We start from the raw sequence: 16,897 nt of genomic DNA on the forward strand, positions 1-16,897 counted from the left end.
GGCGATAGTCGACGGCAAAGTATTTGGGAGAGTACCTTGTAGGCGGCGTTCAACAGAGTGATTGCCCGGTAATTGCAGCACTTCAGTTTATCGCCCTTTTTGTAGATGGGACACACAATACCCTCCATCCACTCCTCCGGTACTCGTTCTTCCTCCCAAACCTTGACAATGACCCAGTGCACGGCTCTAGCCAGTGTTTCTCCACCGTATTTCAATAGCTCGCTGGGAAGTTGGTCCACTCCAGCAGCTTTGTTGTTTTTCAGCCGACCAATCTCCTCCTCCACCTCCAGAAGATCGGTGGCTGGAATTCTGATGTCTTCTGCTCGTGCACCAAGATCAGTTGCCATACCGTCCTCGCGCTCTACTGCATCGCCGTTCAGATGCTCGTCGAAGTGCTGCCTCCACCTTTCGATCACCTCACGCTCGTCAGTAAGGAGGTTGCCAAGCTCCTGCACATATCGGCTTGCGGCACGAAGCCTTTACGGGAGCTGTTCAGCTTCTCGTAGAACTTCCGAGTGTCGTTAGCTTGATACAGCTCTTCCATCGCTACGCGATCTCGGTCCTCTTGCTGGCGATTCTTCCTTCGGAGGACTGAGTTTTGGCTGTTCCGTGCCTGTCGGTATCGTTCCACGTTCGCTCTCGTGCGGTGTTGCAGCATTTTCGCCCGTGCTGCCTTCTTCTCCTCGACTAACCGTTTGCATTCGCCGTCAAACCAGTCATTTCTATGATTCGGGGCCCTTGTACCTAGTAGCGCTACAGCAGTGCTACCTATGGCGGATCGGATGCTCCTCCAGCCATCTTCAAGGGTAGCTGCGCCAAGCTGCTCTTCCGTGGGTAGCACTGCCTCCAGCTGCTGCGCGTATTCCTGTGCAGCCTCGGCGTCCCGCAGTTGCTCAATATTTGGTCGCGGCGTTTGACTTCGGCGGGTGTTATACACCGTCGATAGTTTTGAGCGCATGCACACAGCTACTAGGCAGTGGTCCGAATCAATATTCGCACTGCGGTAGGTGCGAACGTTGATGATGTCGGAGAAAAACCTGCCGTCGATTAGAACGTGGTCGATTTGGAGGAGGCCTTTACGGCTCTCAAAAGGGAAGCTGCGATAATCGGACTCACCATAAACACTGCCAAAACGAAGTACATGGTGGCTGGCAGAGAGCGTGGTAGTTCTGGTGGTGTTGGTGCTGCGGTGAAGATGGATGGGGATACTTTCGAAGTAGTCGACGAATTTGTTTATCTTGGTACTCTCGTGACATGTGACAAAGAGGTGAAGAGGCGGATTGTGGCGGCGAATAGGGCTTACTACGGATTGCGTAGCCAGCTTATGTCCCGTAGCCTACAGATCCGTACGAAATTTGCGCTCTATATGAATCTGATCCTCCCGGTGGCGCTCTACGGACATGAATCGTGGACGTGGAAGAAGGCCGATTGACGAGCGCTTGGGGCCTTCGAGCGTAGAATCCTGCGATCAATACTCGGATGCAAACTAGAGAACGGGATGTGGCGCAGGCGCATGAATCACGAGTTGTACGAAGTATACATTCACGCTGATATTGTCCAGCTGATGAAACACGGCAGGTTACAGTGGGCTGGCCATGTAGCACGGATGGCGGATGAGCGACCGGCAAAGATAATATTTAGTAGAGAACCGGATAGAGGCCGACGACTTCGAGGCAGACCGCGCACGCGCTGGATGTGTGCTGTCGACGAGGATGCCAGAGCAGCGGGTGTAAGGGGAGACTGGAGAGTAGCAGCCCAAGACCGAGTTTTGTAGAGACGTATTCTGGATTCGGCATAGGATCTTAATGGTCTGTCGCCAGTGAAGTAAGTAGCGTGTCACTTGAGACCCTATAATGGCGATCTACCTCTGTTCAGCAACTTCTATCCCAACCTTCACGAGGTGTCGACGGACATACGAGTAATCGTTGCGGAGATCGGGTAGTAAAACCCTGGTGGAAAATTTGGTCGTAGGCTGACTGGGGAGAGGGGTCGTAAGCGGCTGTATTCCCAAGTTGGGGGCGGCATATAATAGCGTATGACCTGGAGCGGGCAGCTGAATCATGAAATCAGGAGTGGCTGCCGAGTACTCGCGGAAAATCGACGAGCGAATCGATGAACAAGCTGGGGGGGACCTGAACAAAGTCACCACAGCGCGAGAAAGGTTGGGCACATCTGCGACAACCACGTCCAATAAGTGGTTTGTTTTTTCAGGCACCATGCAAGGAGCATTTACAAAAAAAAAATGTACGGGATTAGGAACCGAAACGTGTCTGCCCCTGTCATATGCAACCGTTGCGAAGGCACCTGAGTACCAATAAATCAGAGGTGACCAGACTTCAGAAACAACATTTTAGTGTGCTGTTGATTGGCGAGAGAGACAGAGGTTTCTAAAGGAGCACGATTGATATTGAGTATGATGGACCAGCTGTGGATCCACTTTTCATGGACCTTCGCCTCGTAGTTAAAGAGCTGAAGAACTGCAAAGCAGCTGGGAAGCACGGCATTTTCGTCGATATTTTCAAAGTCGGAAACGAACATCTCTAAAAAAATCTATAGAAAAGGCCACCACCTGCACTGTAGTAGTTACCGTCGTATAACCCTTCTCAATACCGTGAACAAAATTCTCTCCCGCATCTTGTTCCATAGATTGAGGCTGTTGCACGAAACTTAAACTTAAAATACCAGTGTGGTGTTCGAGGGGGACGCTCCATAACGCACCAAATGTTCATAAACAGTTAAGAAGTTCATAAACTTCAAGACGACTTAGTTGAGAGTTAAGGGAAATGAGTTATGGCTAATTATGCTCAGATATGTTTTTCCAACAAAACTAATCAGACTTATTCGTGTCACTCTTGATGGTTCCACATCATGCGTTAGAGTAACCGGTGAGTCATCGGATGCTTTCGTGATGTTAGATGGGTTGAAGCAGGGTGACGGGCTGTTAAACTTATTGTTTAACATCGCATCGGAAGGTGTTATACGGAGGGCACCATCATTACGAAGTCTAGGTTTTGCGGACGATATATACATCATTGGTATTAACCGTGGATCAGCGGAAGAGGTCTTTTGATCTCTGCTGCGAGAACAGCGTTTTTCATAAACTCTACCAAAACCTAGCTGGTAGAGAGCGTGGCGGCCGGTCGAATGTTGATGTTACGTTGATAGATGGGGAATTATTTGAAGTAGTTAACGAATCTATGCGACAATATGGTTAGCCATAAGATAAAGAGGCGGATAGCGGTCACAAACAGATTTTTCTAAGGATAGTGTAGCCATTTGTGGCCCCACAGTCTGTAACGCGTACAAATATAGCACTCTATAAAACACTGATTTCCCATGAATACTGAAAGAGACTGATCGGCGAGCTCTTGGTGTTTTTGAGCGTAGAATCTTGCGTTCAATTTATGGTGGCCAATTTTGAAAACGGTGTTTGACGCAGATGCATGAACTATGAAGTGTACCTGGCATACAAATCGGGGGATATCGTCAAGCGCAAAAAACATGGCAGGCTTCAATGGGTTGTTCATGTAGCTAGAATGTCGGAGGAATAATCAACAAAAATTATAATTAGTAGGAATATCGATAGAGGCCACCGACTTCGAGCTAGACTCTGCACCCGAGTGAAATGGCGAACTCAGAACTCGGCACTGTATCGATAATCCGTCACCACAAAAGTAAAGTAAAGTAACTGATACAAGCTTGGTACCAACGCCAGGACTGGAGAAAGCTGCGATCCGTGACTTGCACTCAGCAGTGGGAACTAGCATCCGCAACTCAAAAAGGACCGAAGCGTCGATGGACGACGAGTGTCGGTTTCTGATTGGGAACGTTACATAAGATAAGACCTGATTGAACAGCCCTTGAATAGCAAGACCATTGGTTGCAAGTGGAGCAAACAATGTAAATTCGGACCGGAACAATCGGCATAGACCCAGGCAACGAAAACGGACTAACGATTGAAAACTCGGATCATAGAACTGCAAGTCCCTTAATTTTTTGGGAAGTACCCGCATTCTTTCTGACTTATTGAAGGTCCGCAAGTTCAACATTGTAGCGCTGCAGGAGGTATGCTGGAAGGGAGTATCGGTACATACGTATAAAGATGGTTATACCATCTACCAGAGCTGCGGCAACACACACGAGCTAGGCACAGCCTTTATTGTGATTGGTGAAATGCAGAAGCGCGTGATTGGTTGGTGGCCAATCGACAACAGAATGTGCAAGTTGAGGATTAGAGGCCGTTTCTTCAATGTGAGCATAATTAACGTGCTCAGCCCTCACCTAGGAAGTAACGACGACGATAAGGACGTCTTTTGTGATTCGGTCTGTTGTGGTGATCTCCATACGCATACGATAGCTGCTCAGGAGATCTTAACGCTCACGTAGGCCAGGAGGAGGAATTTAGACCGGTTATTGTGAAGTTCAGCGCTCACCGGCTAACGAACGAAAACAGCTTTCGACTAATTGACTTCGCCGCCTCCAAGAACATGGCTATACGTAGTACCTACTTTCAGCATACCCTCCCATATCGGTATACCTGGAGATCACCACAACAGACCGAATCACAAATCGATCACGTTTTGATTGATGGAAGGCACTTTTCGGATATTATCAACGTCCGAATCTACCGTGGCGCAAACGTCGATTCTGACCACTATCTTCTGAGCTCATTTCAAGATGGCTCGACAAAGTATTTTTTTTTTAATTCTTTTAGCACCAACATTTAGTGGTTAATTTGTTGTTTCTAAATCCAATTTGTGGTAATTTGTGGTTGAGTAATTTCTGAGAAATTTTCAGAAAACTGAGTCAAGCCATCTCTGAAAATGATTTCGCTTCAAATGAATCGGACAACGATGATATATACATCAATCGAAAGCTCTTAATTTGTGGTTCACGAAAATGTAGTTTTTGTAGGCATACTTCATGATAAAATAATAAAAAAACTATTATTTTAATTTTTGAACATTGTTTACCTCTTGTTGTCAACACCGACCGTACGCGGCGCTGGTAGACCATCAGGATGATTTTTTCTCAGAAAGCTTTCGTGTAGCGATGAGTATGGTGAAACTAGAGATACTCAGAGGGAGAGATATGCGGTGAGCCAAACGAACCGTCAAAATTGGAGCCAAACGAACAAGAAAGGTAACACCACAGTGAGAGGTATTGCAATCAGGTACAAAAAAGAACGTGTTCATTTCTATACGATATTTTGTTCTATTGCCAATGAATGAGTAATTTTTACCCGGAGTACAACAAACCTTGTGTATAGGTAAGTGGTCCCCGTGGTTTTGTGGTTAGCGATGTCGGTCGGCTAGCTCTCCCACACGGTTGTGATATCGGGTTCGATTCCCGATCGAGTCGAGGATCTTTTCGAGCTGGAAATTTTCTCGACTCAGCACTGGGGCACGGTGTATCGTTGTACTTTATCCTACACATGCAAAATGTGCCAAAAACAATATCGACAACGAATTCTCTCAACTAATCTAGTTGATCGAGACCGCTATTAGCCCCAAGGCTAAGCGTGCGATATTGTGTGTGTTGTGTATAGGTAACAAAATAAGTGAAGGTGTATAAAATTGAACATAAGCATAAAATATATCACCTTAACAGTTTTTGCGAAGCACTTCACTATTCTCAAGGACTTTCACCGTCACCACCGATTATACAAGTCGAATGTTAGTCAACATTGCGCTTTGAGAAGAGATCTGGCACCTCTGACATATGAAACCCAGTTGCCGAATTGGCGATTTTTTTCACCGCGAATCTCTTCCTCTGAGTATTTCTAGGTGAAACAGTATGTAAACACCAGGGATACTATATGTGCAGATTTGCTGCGAAATGCAAATGTTGATCAATTAGCAGATATTTGTAGGTGACAAGCCTCCGTGTGTTTTGCTTAAATTTCCTCAAAATAAGTGAAGTTTTACGTAGACATGCCAGCGTAATTTTCTCGATCTTCGGTCGAATCATTTCCGGAAATGTAGTTTTGCCGTTTAGAGGCCGTTCCTAAACCACGTGGTCATATTTTGGTCACTTTTTATACCCCCCGTACCCCCCCGTGGTCTTTCATGGTCTTTTGGCACCCCCCCCCCCCCTCCTTGCGACTTTAACCACGTGGTCTTTTCATTTGTCAAGTGCCAAAAATTCACTTTAACTTTTACATTTTTATCATTAAACTTTCAGTACATTCTATGTTTCTGAAATGCAAAAGCTTCATTCTTGACTTGGTGGCAACGATTAATTCGTCCCCTTAATGCTAGAATTAGATAATGTGAGGAAATGGAGCAGCTTATCGTTCGCAAGAAAAAAGGTAAGTTCTACAAGAAACTGAACGCATTTCGCGCCGGCTTTGTGCCGCGAGCCGAAATATGTCGGGGTAAGGATGGAGGAATCTTGACGGATGAACGTGAGGTGATCAACAGGTGGAAGCAGCACTACAATGAACACCTGAATGGCGCAGAGGCAGATGACCAAGACGGCAGGAGGAACGACTTCGTCAGCACAGCGGATGAGGGAGATATTCCGACCCCATACAATAGGTGAAGTTAAGGATGCCATCAAGCAGCTCAAGAACAACAAATCAGCTGGAAAAGATGGCATCGCAGTGGAGCTTATTAAACTGGGCTCGGATAGATTGGCTTCCTGTCAGCACCAGCTGATAGTCAGCATCTGGGATACAGAACAGCTACCGGAGGAATGGAAGGAGGGAGTAATATGCCCAATATACAAGAAGGGAGACAAGTTGGAATGTGGGAACTATCGAGCGATCACGATTCTCAACGCAGCCTACAAAGTGCTCTCCCAGATCGTCTTTCACCGTCCCTCGCCGCAAGCAGGGAGGTTTGTTGGAAGTTATCAACAAGAGTGGGCGATCGACTACGGACCAAATCTTCACGCTGCGGCAGATCCTCCAGAAGTGTCGCGAATACCCAGTCTCTACGCACCACCTATTCATCGATTTCAATACCGCCTACGATACTATAGACCGTGTAGAGCTATGCAAAATCATGGACGAAAATTGTTTCCCTGCAAAACTAACAAGACTGATCAAGGCCACGATGGATGGTGTACAGTGCTGTGTGAAGATTTCGGGTGCGTTATCAAGCCCGTTTGAAACACGCAAGGGACTTCGACAAAGCGACGGTCTTTCTTGCCTCCTATTCAACATTGCGCTTGAAGGTGTGATAAAACGTGCGGCCTTTAACATGCGGGGCACGATCTTCAATAAATCCATCTGCTTCGCTGACGACGTGGACCCTGTCGGAAGGACGTTCCAGGCGGTTGCTGAACAGTACACCAAACTGCAACGTGAAGCAGAAAAGATTGGATTGAAAGCGAATACGTCAAAGACTAAGTATCTGCTAGCAGGAGGAACCAAGCGCAATAGGGCTCGCATAGGCAGTAGCGTAATAATTGACGGAGACGAGTTCTAGGTGGTTGACGAATTTGTATACCTCCGATCTTTGGTAACGTCAGACAACAACTGCAGCAAAGAAATCCGGAGACGTATTGTAGCTGGAAATCGTGCCTACTACGGACTCCACGAGACTTTGAGGTCTGGTAAGGTCTGGTCGCCCCCGTACCAAGTGCACCATGTACAAGACGCTTGTAAGACCAATAGTCCTCTACGGGCACGTGACATGGACAATGCTCGAGGAGGACTTGCAAGCACTGGCCGTTTTTGAACGACGTGTGCTTAGGACTATCTTCGGCGGAGTATGTGAGGATGGCGTATGGAGGCGAAGGATGAACCACGAGCTGGCGCAACTCTACAGTGAACCCAGTATCCAGAAAATCGCGAAAACTGGAAGGGTACAATGGGCGGGACATGTTGTAAGAATGCCGGAAGATTTTGGAAGTGTGGGACTCTCAAGAAACTGGAGACAAGCTGCTATAAACCGAGGACGTTGGCGTAACATTGTGACGCAGGTGAATGAGGAGAATGAGGGTAACGTAGTGTTCAAATAAGGGTCGCCGTACGTGCGGCTCAACGATTCACGCAGAAGTTCACCATTGCTAATCGGCATAAGATGTAGGTGAAGCCCATGGTTTCAAGACGGCATATCTTCATGAAGAGCTGGTAGGAAGTCTGCATTCTGCAGAAAAGTTTGTATGGACCTAAGTAAACCGCTCGTGCTTATAATCATAGCGTCGATGCAGATTTCCAGATTTTGTCGGCGCATTTATGCTACTACACCCGAAAAAAGGCCAACACCTTTGGCTTCGTATACGGCATACGTCGACGCTGGTGTATCAGGCTGAGGAGAAATACAACGCAATATACCAGCACTGCAACAAGCCTCCGCCATAACTGCACTGGGTGATACAAAGCATTTCCTAGGTATCAAGATCGAAAGGGATGGCAATAATTTTTAGCTCCACCAAAACAGAACATTGTAAAATTCGCGGGACGATTTGGCAAAGTCATCAAGAACACCTGCTACGTCCGTATAACCATTCCGGCTCAAAAATCAAGCTTCCCAACAGCTGAACTGAGAGGAAGCAAAGAGGATACTAAGGTACTTGATATCTACTTGCAATTTAGGTTTCAGAATTGTGTTGCGTCAGCAAATGCCGAGCTCGTGGCATTGTCAGGAATTAAGTTGGATGCGGAGGTTGCCGATGATATCTTCAAGCCGGTTAATACCTACGAAGACAATCGAAGCTGCATTCGTTTGGTGCTGAGCGACTGAATTGCGAAGTGATCAAAGTACATCGAAACTAAATACATGAGAAATATTTGAGGTAACATAGTTTTATCATTTAGTTTAACAAAAACACCCGATAAAAACCGGAAAATTGAACCTAGGAAATTAAATCGGAATAACAATCAAAACACGAACCAAACTTAGTGCATTTAATAAGCACCAATCGATTAACGCCCAGCTTCCTGCACTCGTTAAACCACAAACAAGATACCATTACTAGTGCATTAACATTGTTTACTTGCCGGCTGTTCAGTGATCGGTCTTTTGCGCGCCACGCCAACTGAAGGCGGGATGGCAGCAGCAGCACGCGAGCGGAACGAGTTTTGTGCAGTATTTTTTTCTTTGTTTTTTGCCTTTTTCATAACACAACCAGTCTCTTTGTTTATTATCAACAGACGTCTCTAATACAGACGGGCTAATAAAAATGTGCTGTGTTGTGCCGTGTCGTGCCGTGGATACAATTTGAATATTCTAGTGGCGCTCATTTCCTGGCTTTTGACTACTAGTAGCAGTAGCTAGAGCAGGGTGTATACTTGTTGCTGTTTGTATACTATACTTTCCTCTACCGGGGCTGTTTTACCCTTTCCCCGTGGATTGCGTATAAATGTGTACCCAAAACCCGTACTCTAATGTAGATGTATTTTACAAGACCATTCCAAAAATTCAGCTCCGGTTGGTAATGAAAGAAAGAGCCGACTTTTGTTGCGAAGTGTACGCGATGATGAGAGCTCTCTTCTCTGGGGATGAGAGAAGACGAAAAACAAAAAGAAAATCCACTCAGAATCTCAGAGTCATGTCAAGCCGTGGATGGCAAAGGGCAAGTTTAGTGCACGTGTACCCGAAGTAGTTTAGCAGATGCCTTGGTTGGGTGCTTGAAAACCGACCCCGTTTCCATTGCAATCATGAGGCTGTGGGTGCCCCCTACTATTGCAGTTTTCCAACTCAGCCATGCAATCGGAGCTAGTTTGTAAGATAATAGTTTTGGCCAATTAAAAGCACTAAGTTGAATTTGTTCGACAAGATGCAAGAAATGAGGGGAAACCCTTCAGCGGTTTTTGAAAGGTATCGCTTCTGGTTGTGGGTTTGGAATTTTCAATAACGAGTTTTACCCTTTCAAGAAAAGTTTCGTTTCATTTGTTTTACGAGAAAAAAACAAAAAACTATGCCAGAAGGAAGCCGAGAGAGTAAAATCATTTATATGTCAGTCACACGTTGTAAATCTGACGGGGTTGGGTTTCAATAAGAAATAATTGAAATCGGTTTTTCGTGCCAACAAACAACAACAGAACCAAAATAGGTTGAAACGATGATGGATTTTAAACAGTTTCTTCTGAAACAGATGTCTTTCAATATCATTTCATTCTGTCAATTTTAGTTCGGTGTGTGAAGATTTATTCAGATGGCGAATCAGAAATCAAATTTTGAGGATTGCAAATCAAGTAGAGAAATAAAGTAAGCAAATTATAAATAGCTTTAATGAAAATACAACAAAAACAAGTGAAGGAAAATACTGTCAAACCTTACAAGAAAAGGCAGGAGAACTCGTTAAAAACTCAATGAAGCCCCCGGAAAGGCATAAAGAAGATTCTATTTTGACAAGATCAATACATTCCCGTTCCGTTTGATTGAGTCCGTTAAATTTAGAATACTTTATCGATTGTTTCTCTTCCGTTTTCGGCCACCGAATGCGGGCCTCAACCATTTCCCACTCATTTCATTTAACCACCTCCAAAATGAATTGGTAATAAAACCGGTTGACAGCGTCCAATTGTGTGCGCGCGGTTGATGTATTGTGTTGACACCTCACTATACTGAACGCAACGCTTAACGATTGTTCACGCCGAATATTGTTGCAATTGCATTGCGAAATTTGTCAGCAATTTTTTGTTGTTGTCTCTTTCAGTGGTGGTCAATAACACGTCGTTCGTCGTTCCGATGGTATGCTTAGTACAATGCTTGCATAACATAATTTCACCGTTTGTTTTTTTTTGTTTGTTTCCTCCGCAGACCGCCTTCCTCACAGTATTCCTGCTGCCATTTCGAGTAATACTGATCTTCGTTTGTTTGGTGATAGCGTGGACCCTGGCGAACATCGGCTTGTACGGGGTGTCGCGGGAGGAACTGCGTACGAAGCCCCTGTCCGGCTGGAGGCGGTAAGTGTGAAACGTTCGACGGTGAAAACATTCTAGTTAGTTTTTATGCTGGTTTTGATTGGTTTGATTATTTAGTTTACATTGCTAACCCACGACCGAGTATCGCACGACCGGAATCCGAGAGAGTAGCTCTAGTTATGACAGCTCGAATATATGCTAAAGAGTAAATGGTACAGAATTATGTTATCAAATAGTGAATTAAGCAACTGGATTATAAACAAATACAGGAAATCATTTGGCTTATCGAGCTAACGTGCTTCAACGAAGCTCTTTGTTTACCAACAAACGGACAATTGAACATTGCTCCTGTGCAGCGATTAGTGAGGGAATCCCGCGTTGACCGGTTCGTCATAGATTGCATTCTGCAATGAGTAAAGTGAGTGTAACGTTATTGTCGTTTTCTATCTACACGAGGCGACGGCTTCTTGAAAATGTAATTAGAAATTTTTTTGGAAGGCCTCTAAAAATAACGGAAAACGGATCAAAATGCAATCAGAGATGCATTTCAAAAGCCATCAGAAAATCGCCCGAAAGACTCTTGAAATAATATAGAAAAGGTTTTCGTAAATTGCAATTCTTTCTGTTAAATATATCATGAAAATAATTTATCCAGAAAAATCGATCCGGGGGGACAACCCCATCTCCAAGTAGCGCCTCTTTTTTTGCTCTCGCTTTTCAAATGCAAATGCATTCGCGAGGTGGTACGCTGCAGCTTGCCTTCACAGTCCTGCATCTATTTTCGCCGCCCTTTGTTGTCACAACGGCACGTTCGCCTGACTCATCATCTGAAATGACATTGTTTACAATGCCACTGGGTAAAATTATGCTTCACTTTCTTCCGAGCTTCTGTTGGATGTCGTCGTAACTTGGAATCTTAAATTGTTTCCGGATGTTGCAGGGCTTACGCTAGGCTTAAAATTCCCCTCAAGCCATGTTTTAATGCGACCTTCGGCCGGTAGGTGGCGTGATTCTCGGCTGTCGGCTCACCGATGCAGACCAAATGTCGCACTAGCGAACAGTTGAGCAAATGAGAAAAATCACTTATCGAGTGAGTGATTTTTGTTTTGCACTCAGTGAATTAGTAACCGTCTTCCACGACGAATTAGAAATGCGCAGATAAACAGCGGCGCGCGAATGGCGTTTTTTTCCATTACGCAGTATGCGAGAGTATTTACGTGTCTAAAATATCGCTCTCATACCAGACCAAAGCGTAGCAGATTGTTCAATGAATGAATGAAGCGCGCCACAAATAGTAAAACATCGCGCCATTCCCTCATGCCAAAAGATACCGCACCACCTAGCGATGGTGTGGTCAGATTGGCGATCAAAGGTTGAACTTGAAAATTACGGTTTTCGACACACAGACACACTAACTAACTAGCCGCGATGTGATTATGCGGTCACACGTACGCGCTTGGTTGGCTAGCGCGGCCACTTTGGATGGGACAGGCTAGCAAAAAAACGTTGTCTATTCGAGAAAAACGGGTTTGCGGTTTTGTTTCGGCGAACGACGACGACGTCGATCCGACAGTTATACATATACATATTGTGCCGTAACTCAACTCATCTGAAGATGAAGGGAAAATAAATTACTATTTTGCGTCATCGGAATGGTGTTTGGAACTGAGCCGACAACGACCGGCATTGAAGGTCGTTGATCCCTTCTTCTGTTTTGATGTTTTGGTCTTTTGGCGTACGACGCTGATTTCGGTAATTTCTAAAAAGTTGATCCCTATTTCCTTTTAAGCCAGATACTGATATCTGGTTTTATTTTAATACTCACCTCCAGCTAAGCTAATAATTCCGGTTTGCCTTTAGTCCAAAAATATAGTCGAAAACCCCCGTGGTTGTGAAATAGCAATCCCTCATGGAGTTAATATAAATGGAAATAAGTTCGACAGAGTCGTTTTGTGTTGGGTTAACAAATAGTGGTAATTCCAAGTTTGAACCATGTTTGAAGCTAGGACACATAAAAGATCGAATTTATAACTTCAAAATTTTAAAAACTGGTTTAGAAATCAATACTTGATAATTTTCATAGATTTTTCAATGACAACGAACGCTTAAGCTTCGCATTTATTCTCTAAATTTTCTCACATTAGAATCGTGGTTCTCCTTGATAAGGAATCCTGAAAAAGAAATTGTCATGACGGTCCTGTCTATGAGACTAGTTATGAATGAATGAATCTTTCACTCTGAAGAATTCGCTGAATCAATTTCGCTTCAGCTATCCTCACTCAGCGAAACTTACATGTTTCTAGCTATTTGAAGAGCATTAAGGTGCCCATTTAACAGCGAAACGAATCTCTGGTAACAAAAACCATGTTAGTTTAAGTATTAAATTCAGTTTCAGCTCATATTCGGCAGCGAGGATAAAAATTTTTACTTTAGCTCATAAAATATTTAAGACCATAAGGCATTCGATATAATTTGCTCCGTAAAAATTTGTATTTGTATTGTGCGGTGTCAAATAAATGTTGTGAGAACAAAAAAAAAATTGCTTCAGCTGATTCCCGGAAATTTTAAAGGCCACTATTCTAAATAACGCAAAATCCTGAGTGTGAATTCAAAAAGAAGGTTTTCCTTATGCGAGTCTCACAGATTCTGTCTATTTCGCGGAAACGATTCCTTCTCACAAGTCCCTCATCGTACTCTGGGAATTGATTTAATTTTTGGTTAATTTTTGGTTTTATTTTAATGATTTTGAAATGGACTTTTGTTATGTTCTAGTTGGTTACTATTTTCATGCGAAAACTTTTTGATTCAGTATTTTAGTTTGACTCATTTTCGAAATTCGAGTCTCAATCTACAACGTAAATTTTCCATGATGTTGCAGGAATGTATTGTATTTATTTGAATGCTTTTGGCACTTGAATGTACACCCGAATTTCGATAATTTTACGTCAAACATTTGATCACAAAAAAGTAAAATTTGGAAAATCTATACTGAGCGCCTTAGCAGAGTGATTTAAGAAATCAAAAGAAATAAAACCCCCACCAGTTGAAATATATATTTGCGCGGACTGAATTTCAATATTTGATTCCCAAATTTCTAGTAGAGTCTAACGGAAACCGATTTTTATTTCTTTTGATTTCACAAAAAAAGTAAGTTTTCCGTGAAGCGAAACAATGATAGACGAGGTGTATGTATCCGCAATAATCCGGACACCCAAAAAATGCAATAAAATACAAAGTATTGTTCTCGTACATGACTATTCAGTCCATAACTATGGGATATGTTTTATAAAATATTGCGCTTCACTCCATCCATTAGGTCGTGTATAGCCTTCTTTCGGAGATCCTGCTGGCAGCTCTGTTTCAAAATGTTTGTCATCTTTGACATCCTGCTTCTTTCCGGAAAGCGTTAGCTTCAGCAGAACCCAATATCTTTCGATTGGCACAGCTGTGGGCAGTATGGACATACTCTTCGGTATCATTTCTGGCAATTGTAGTGTAATGAACCAATCCTAGAAGTTGTTTGAAGTCTTCCACAACTAGAGCGTCCTTCCCAGGTCGTCCCGGGATGGAATTTCCCGGAAATTCGGAATTCGGAATTTTCGGAATTTTTTTTATTCAAATTCCGGAATCCCGGAAAATATTTTCTGCCATGAAATTTATTGGCAAATCAAGTTAAAATTTTAGACTCTTTCGACAAACAATGTTGAGCAAGATTGCATAACCATTTGCAAACCCGACCTTGAACAGTATGAATAAACTTTTAACTAATGAGAAAATTTGTTTGAGAAAATTTAACCCTTTGACTATATTATGAAAAATTATCTACGCATTTCTTCAAATTTCGCATGAAAACTTTTTCCGAGAAGATGAATCTTTTGAGTCCTTCCGCCAAACGAAGTTCGGGTAGCAAATTATCATTGGCACCATATGCTCCTGTTCGTGGATTCGCAATCGCTCCCGCTTTTTATTGTTTTATTTTTTTTTTTAAATTCAAATCATTGAATTAAGTTTTCATTTTTTCCTATGTGACAAATAAATCCAAATAAATAAATCGCCGCTTTTTTCCTTTTTGCATTTTTACTTATTTCCCGGGATCCCAGAAAATCAATTATTCCCCGAATTCCGGAAAGCTTATAACCGCCGGGAAATAGACGCTCTATCCACGACGTATGTTTCATCGTCCATTATGATACATGAAAATTTTGTCAAAAAATCACAATGTGCTTATCGTCGTGGTTGGAGACTTCCTTGACATTGTAGGACTCCAAAACGGAACGCTTCTTTGATTCCTAAAAGAGTTTTGGTGACATTCCTACTTTTCGAGCCATAGTTCAAAAAGAGTGGTTCGGATTCCTTTCCTAAATCTGCTCCACCTTTCTGTCCATCGTACTATCCTCACGACCAATATTTTTGTCTTGGTTCTTGGTTTTCTTTGGACAGCCAAACGTTCAGAAAGGATTTTCGGTACGGCTGTATAAGATTCCTTCGCGCACGTCTTTTTCGTTCGTCAACATTTTGAGCACTGTTTACGACATGTCAAAACAAATCAAAAGAGGTGAAAATATAGACCCTCAGCTGTGTTTGAGTGAAAAAAGCCGCTCATAGCTTGAACATTGAAAGATTTAGGGTCAACAGGTATTAGGCACCACTTCCCAAGAGACATCGTCAAAACTGTAGTTGTAGTCTGTAGTGAAGTGTTTATCACAAACAACAACTCGTTTATGCAGTCAGATACACTATTCAGTCGGTAATGCACAGCTTTGTAATAAGTGCGACACAAAAACGCTCAAATTTTATTTAAAAAAAAATAATTTCAAAACTGTTAAAAATCTGTCCACGTAGAGTGTGGATGGCCCCTGAATTATTTTCAACAATTTTTTCCAACATAACTAACTGCACTAAATCATTGCTGGAAAGTTATCGAAAGACGGTACATGAATGCAATACGAGTTCTGGTTGAGAAACTTACACAAACTTAGGGGTAAGCGGGGTAAGACCGCCCCCTTAAGCAATTCTGTTTATAGAAAAAAAAGTTGCGGCTGCAATTTCATTTTTTCTTCGCTAAGAGGTTCTTCTATTCAATACCCGCATTTAAAAAATAAGAACTGAAATAGTTTTGTTTATTTTCCAGCTTTTTTTTAAATTTTAAAAATTCATTGTGCAGATCTTTTTCATGCGGGGTAAGCCCGCCCACCAGCGGGGTAAGATCGCCCACCATTTTTCGAGGATAAACAATATTTTTAGGGCCGAAACGGTTGATTCTATCGGTATAGTGTCTCTGACAAAGTTGTAGATGGTATTTTTTTTCTTTTTAAATAAAATATACACTGTGAAAAATCTGAAAAAAAATTTTTTTTCTAAGTTTTAACTTATTTTGTTTTCTGATTATTCAAGTTTAAATCAATGTTTAGGTAACTTTTTTGGTTTTCAAAATAAATATATTTTTCAGAATTGGGGTTTTTCAAGATATTGAATTCATAATATACCTATCTTTAAGCTAAAAATTAAAACTCATTAAACCTATCTGTATGATTCTTTTGAAGACTTATTATGTATAGAAAAATACTAATGACTATTATTTCTTTTATTTATATTTTCAATTTTCTATGTTTTTTTTTTTTTGAAGAACAAAATTACCAACAACTCTATACACCAAATAAACCGTCAAAAAAAAATTCTTCACAAAAATTGAGCTATTCATATTTCTATTACTCCATGATCCAACAACCATAAAATTTTTGCTTACCTTTTGTAGATTTTACAGGCAAAAACATGTTTTTTTCAAAAATACTTGAAAAAAAAAATATTTTTAATTCTATTTCTATATTTTTTCTTTAAATTTTTTTAGAGTGTGTACTTTTTTCGAAAGTAAAAAACTACTATTTTCAATTCTGCCGGAGACGTCATACCTATCAAACACACCGTCCTGGCTCTAAAATTATTTTGGTTCATTAACACCATTTTCACACAGGTTTACTTTTTTCAAAAATAAGTCTTGTTAAAATATATTACTAGAAAAGCTTAAACCAAATCGAAAATGGTCGATTAACATCGATGTCTTATGTGGCTTGAAGTTGC

General features: G+C 42.3%; 1 protein-coding gene across 3 annotated transcripts in view; it reads left to right on the top strand.

The window, feature by feature from the left end:
* Window positions 1–16,897, top strand: part of LOC129718977 (lysophosphatidylcholine acyltransferase) — a 49,739-nt gene that overhangs the window by 5,236 nt on the left and 27,606 nt on the right. For all 3 annotated transcript variants that reach the window (XM_055670266.1, XM_055670267.1, XM_055670264.1), the window contains exon 2: window positions 10,716–10,861. In XM_055670266.1, coding sequence (XP_055526241.1) covers window positions 10,716–10,861 — 146 coding nt within the window. The remainder of the gene's footprint in view (window positions 1–10,715; window positions 10,862–16,897) is intronic.

This window comes from Wyeomyia smithii, chromosome 1 (assembly GCF_029784165.1).
Source record: "Wyeomyia smithii strain HCP4-BCI-WySm-NY-G18 chromosome 1, ASM2978416v1, whole genome shotgun sequence".
NCBI lineage: Eukaryota > Metazoa > Arthropoda > Insecta > Diptera > Culicidae > Wyeomyia > Wyeomyia smithii.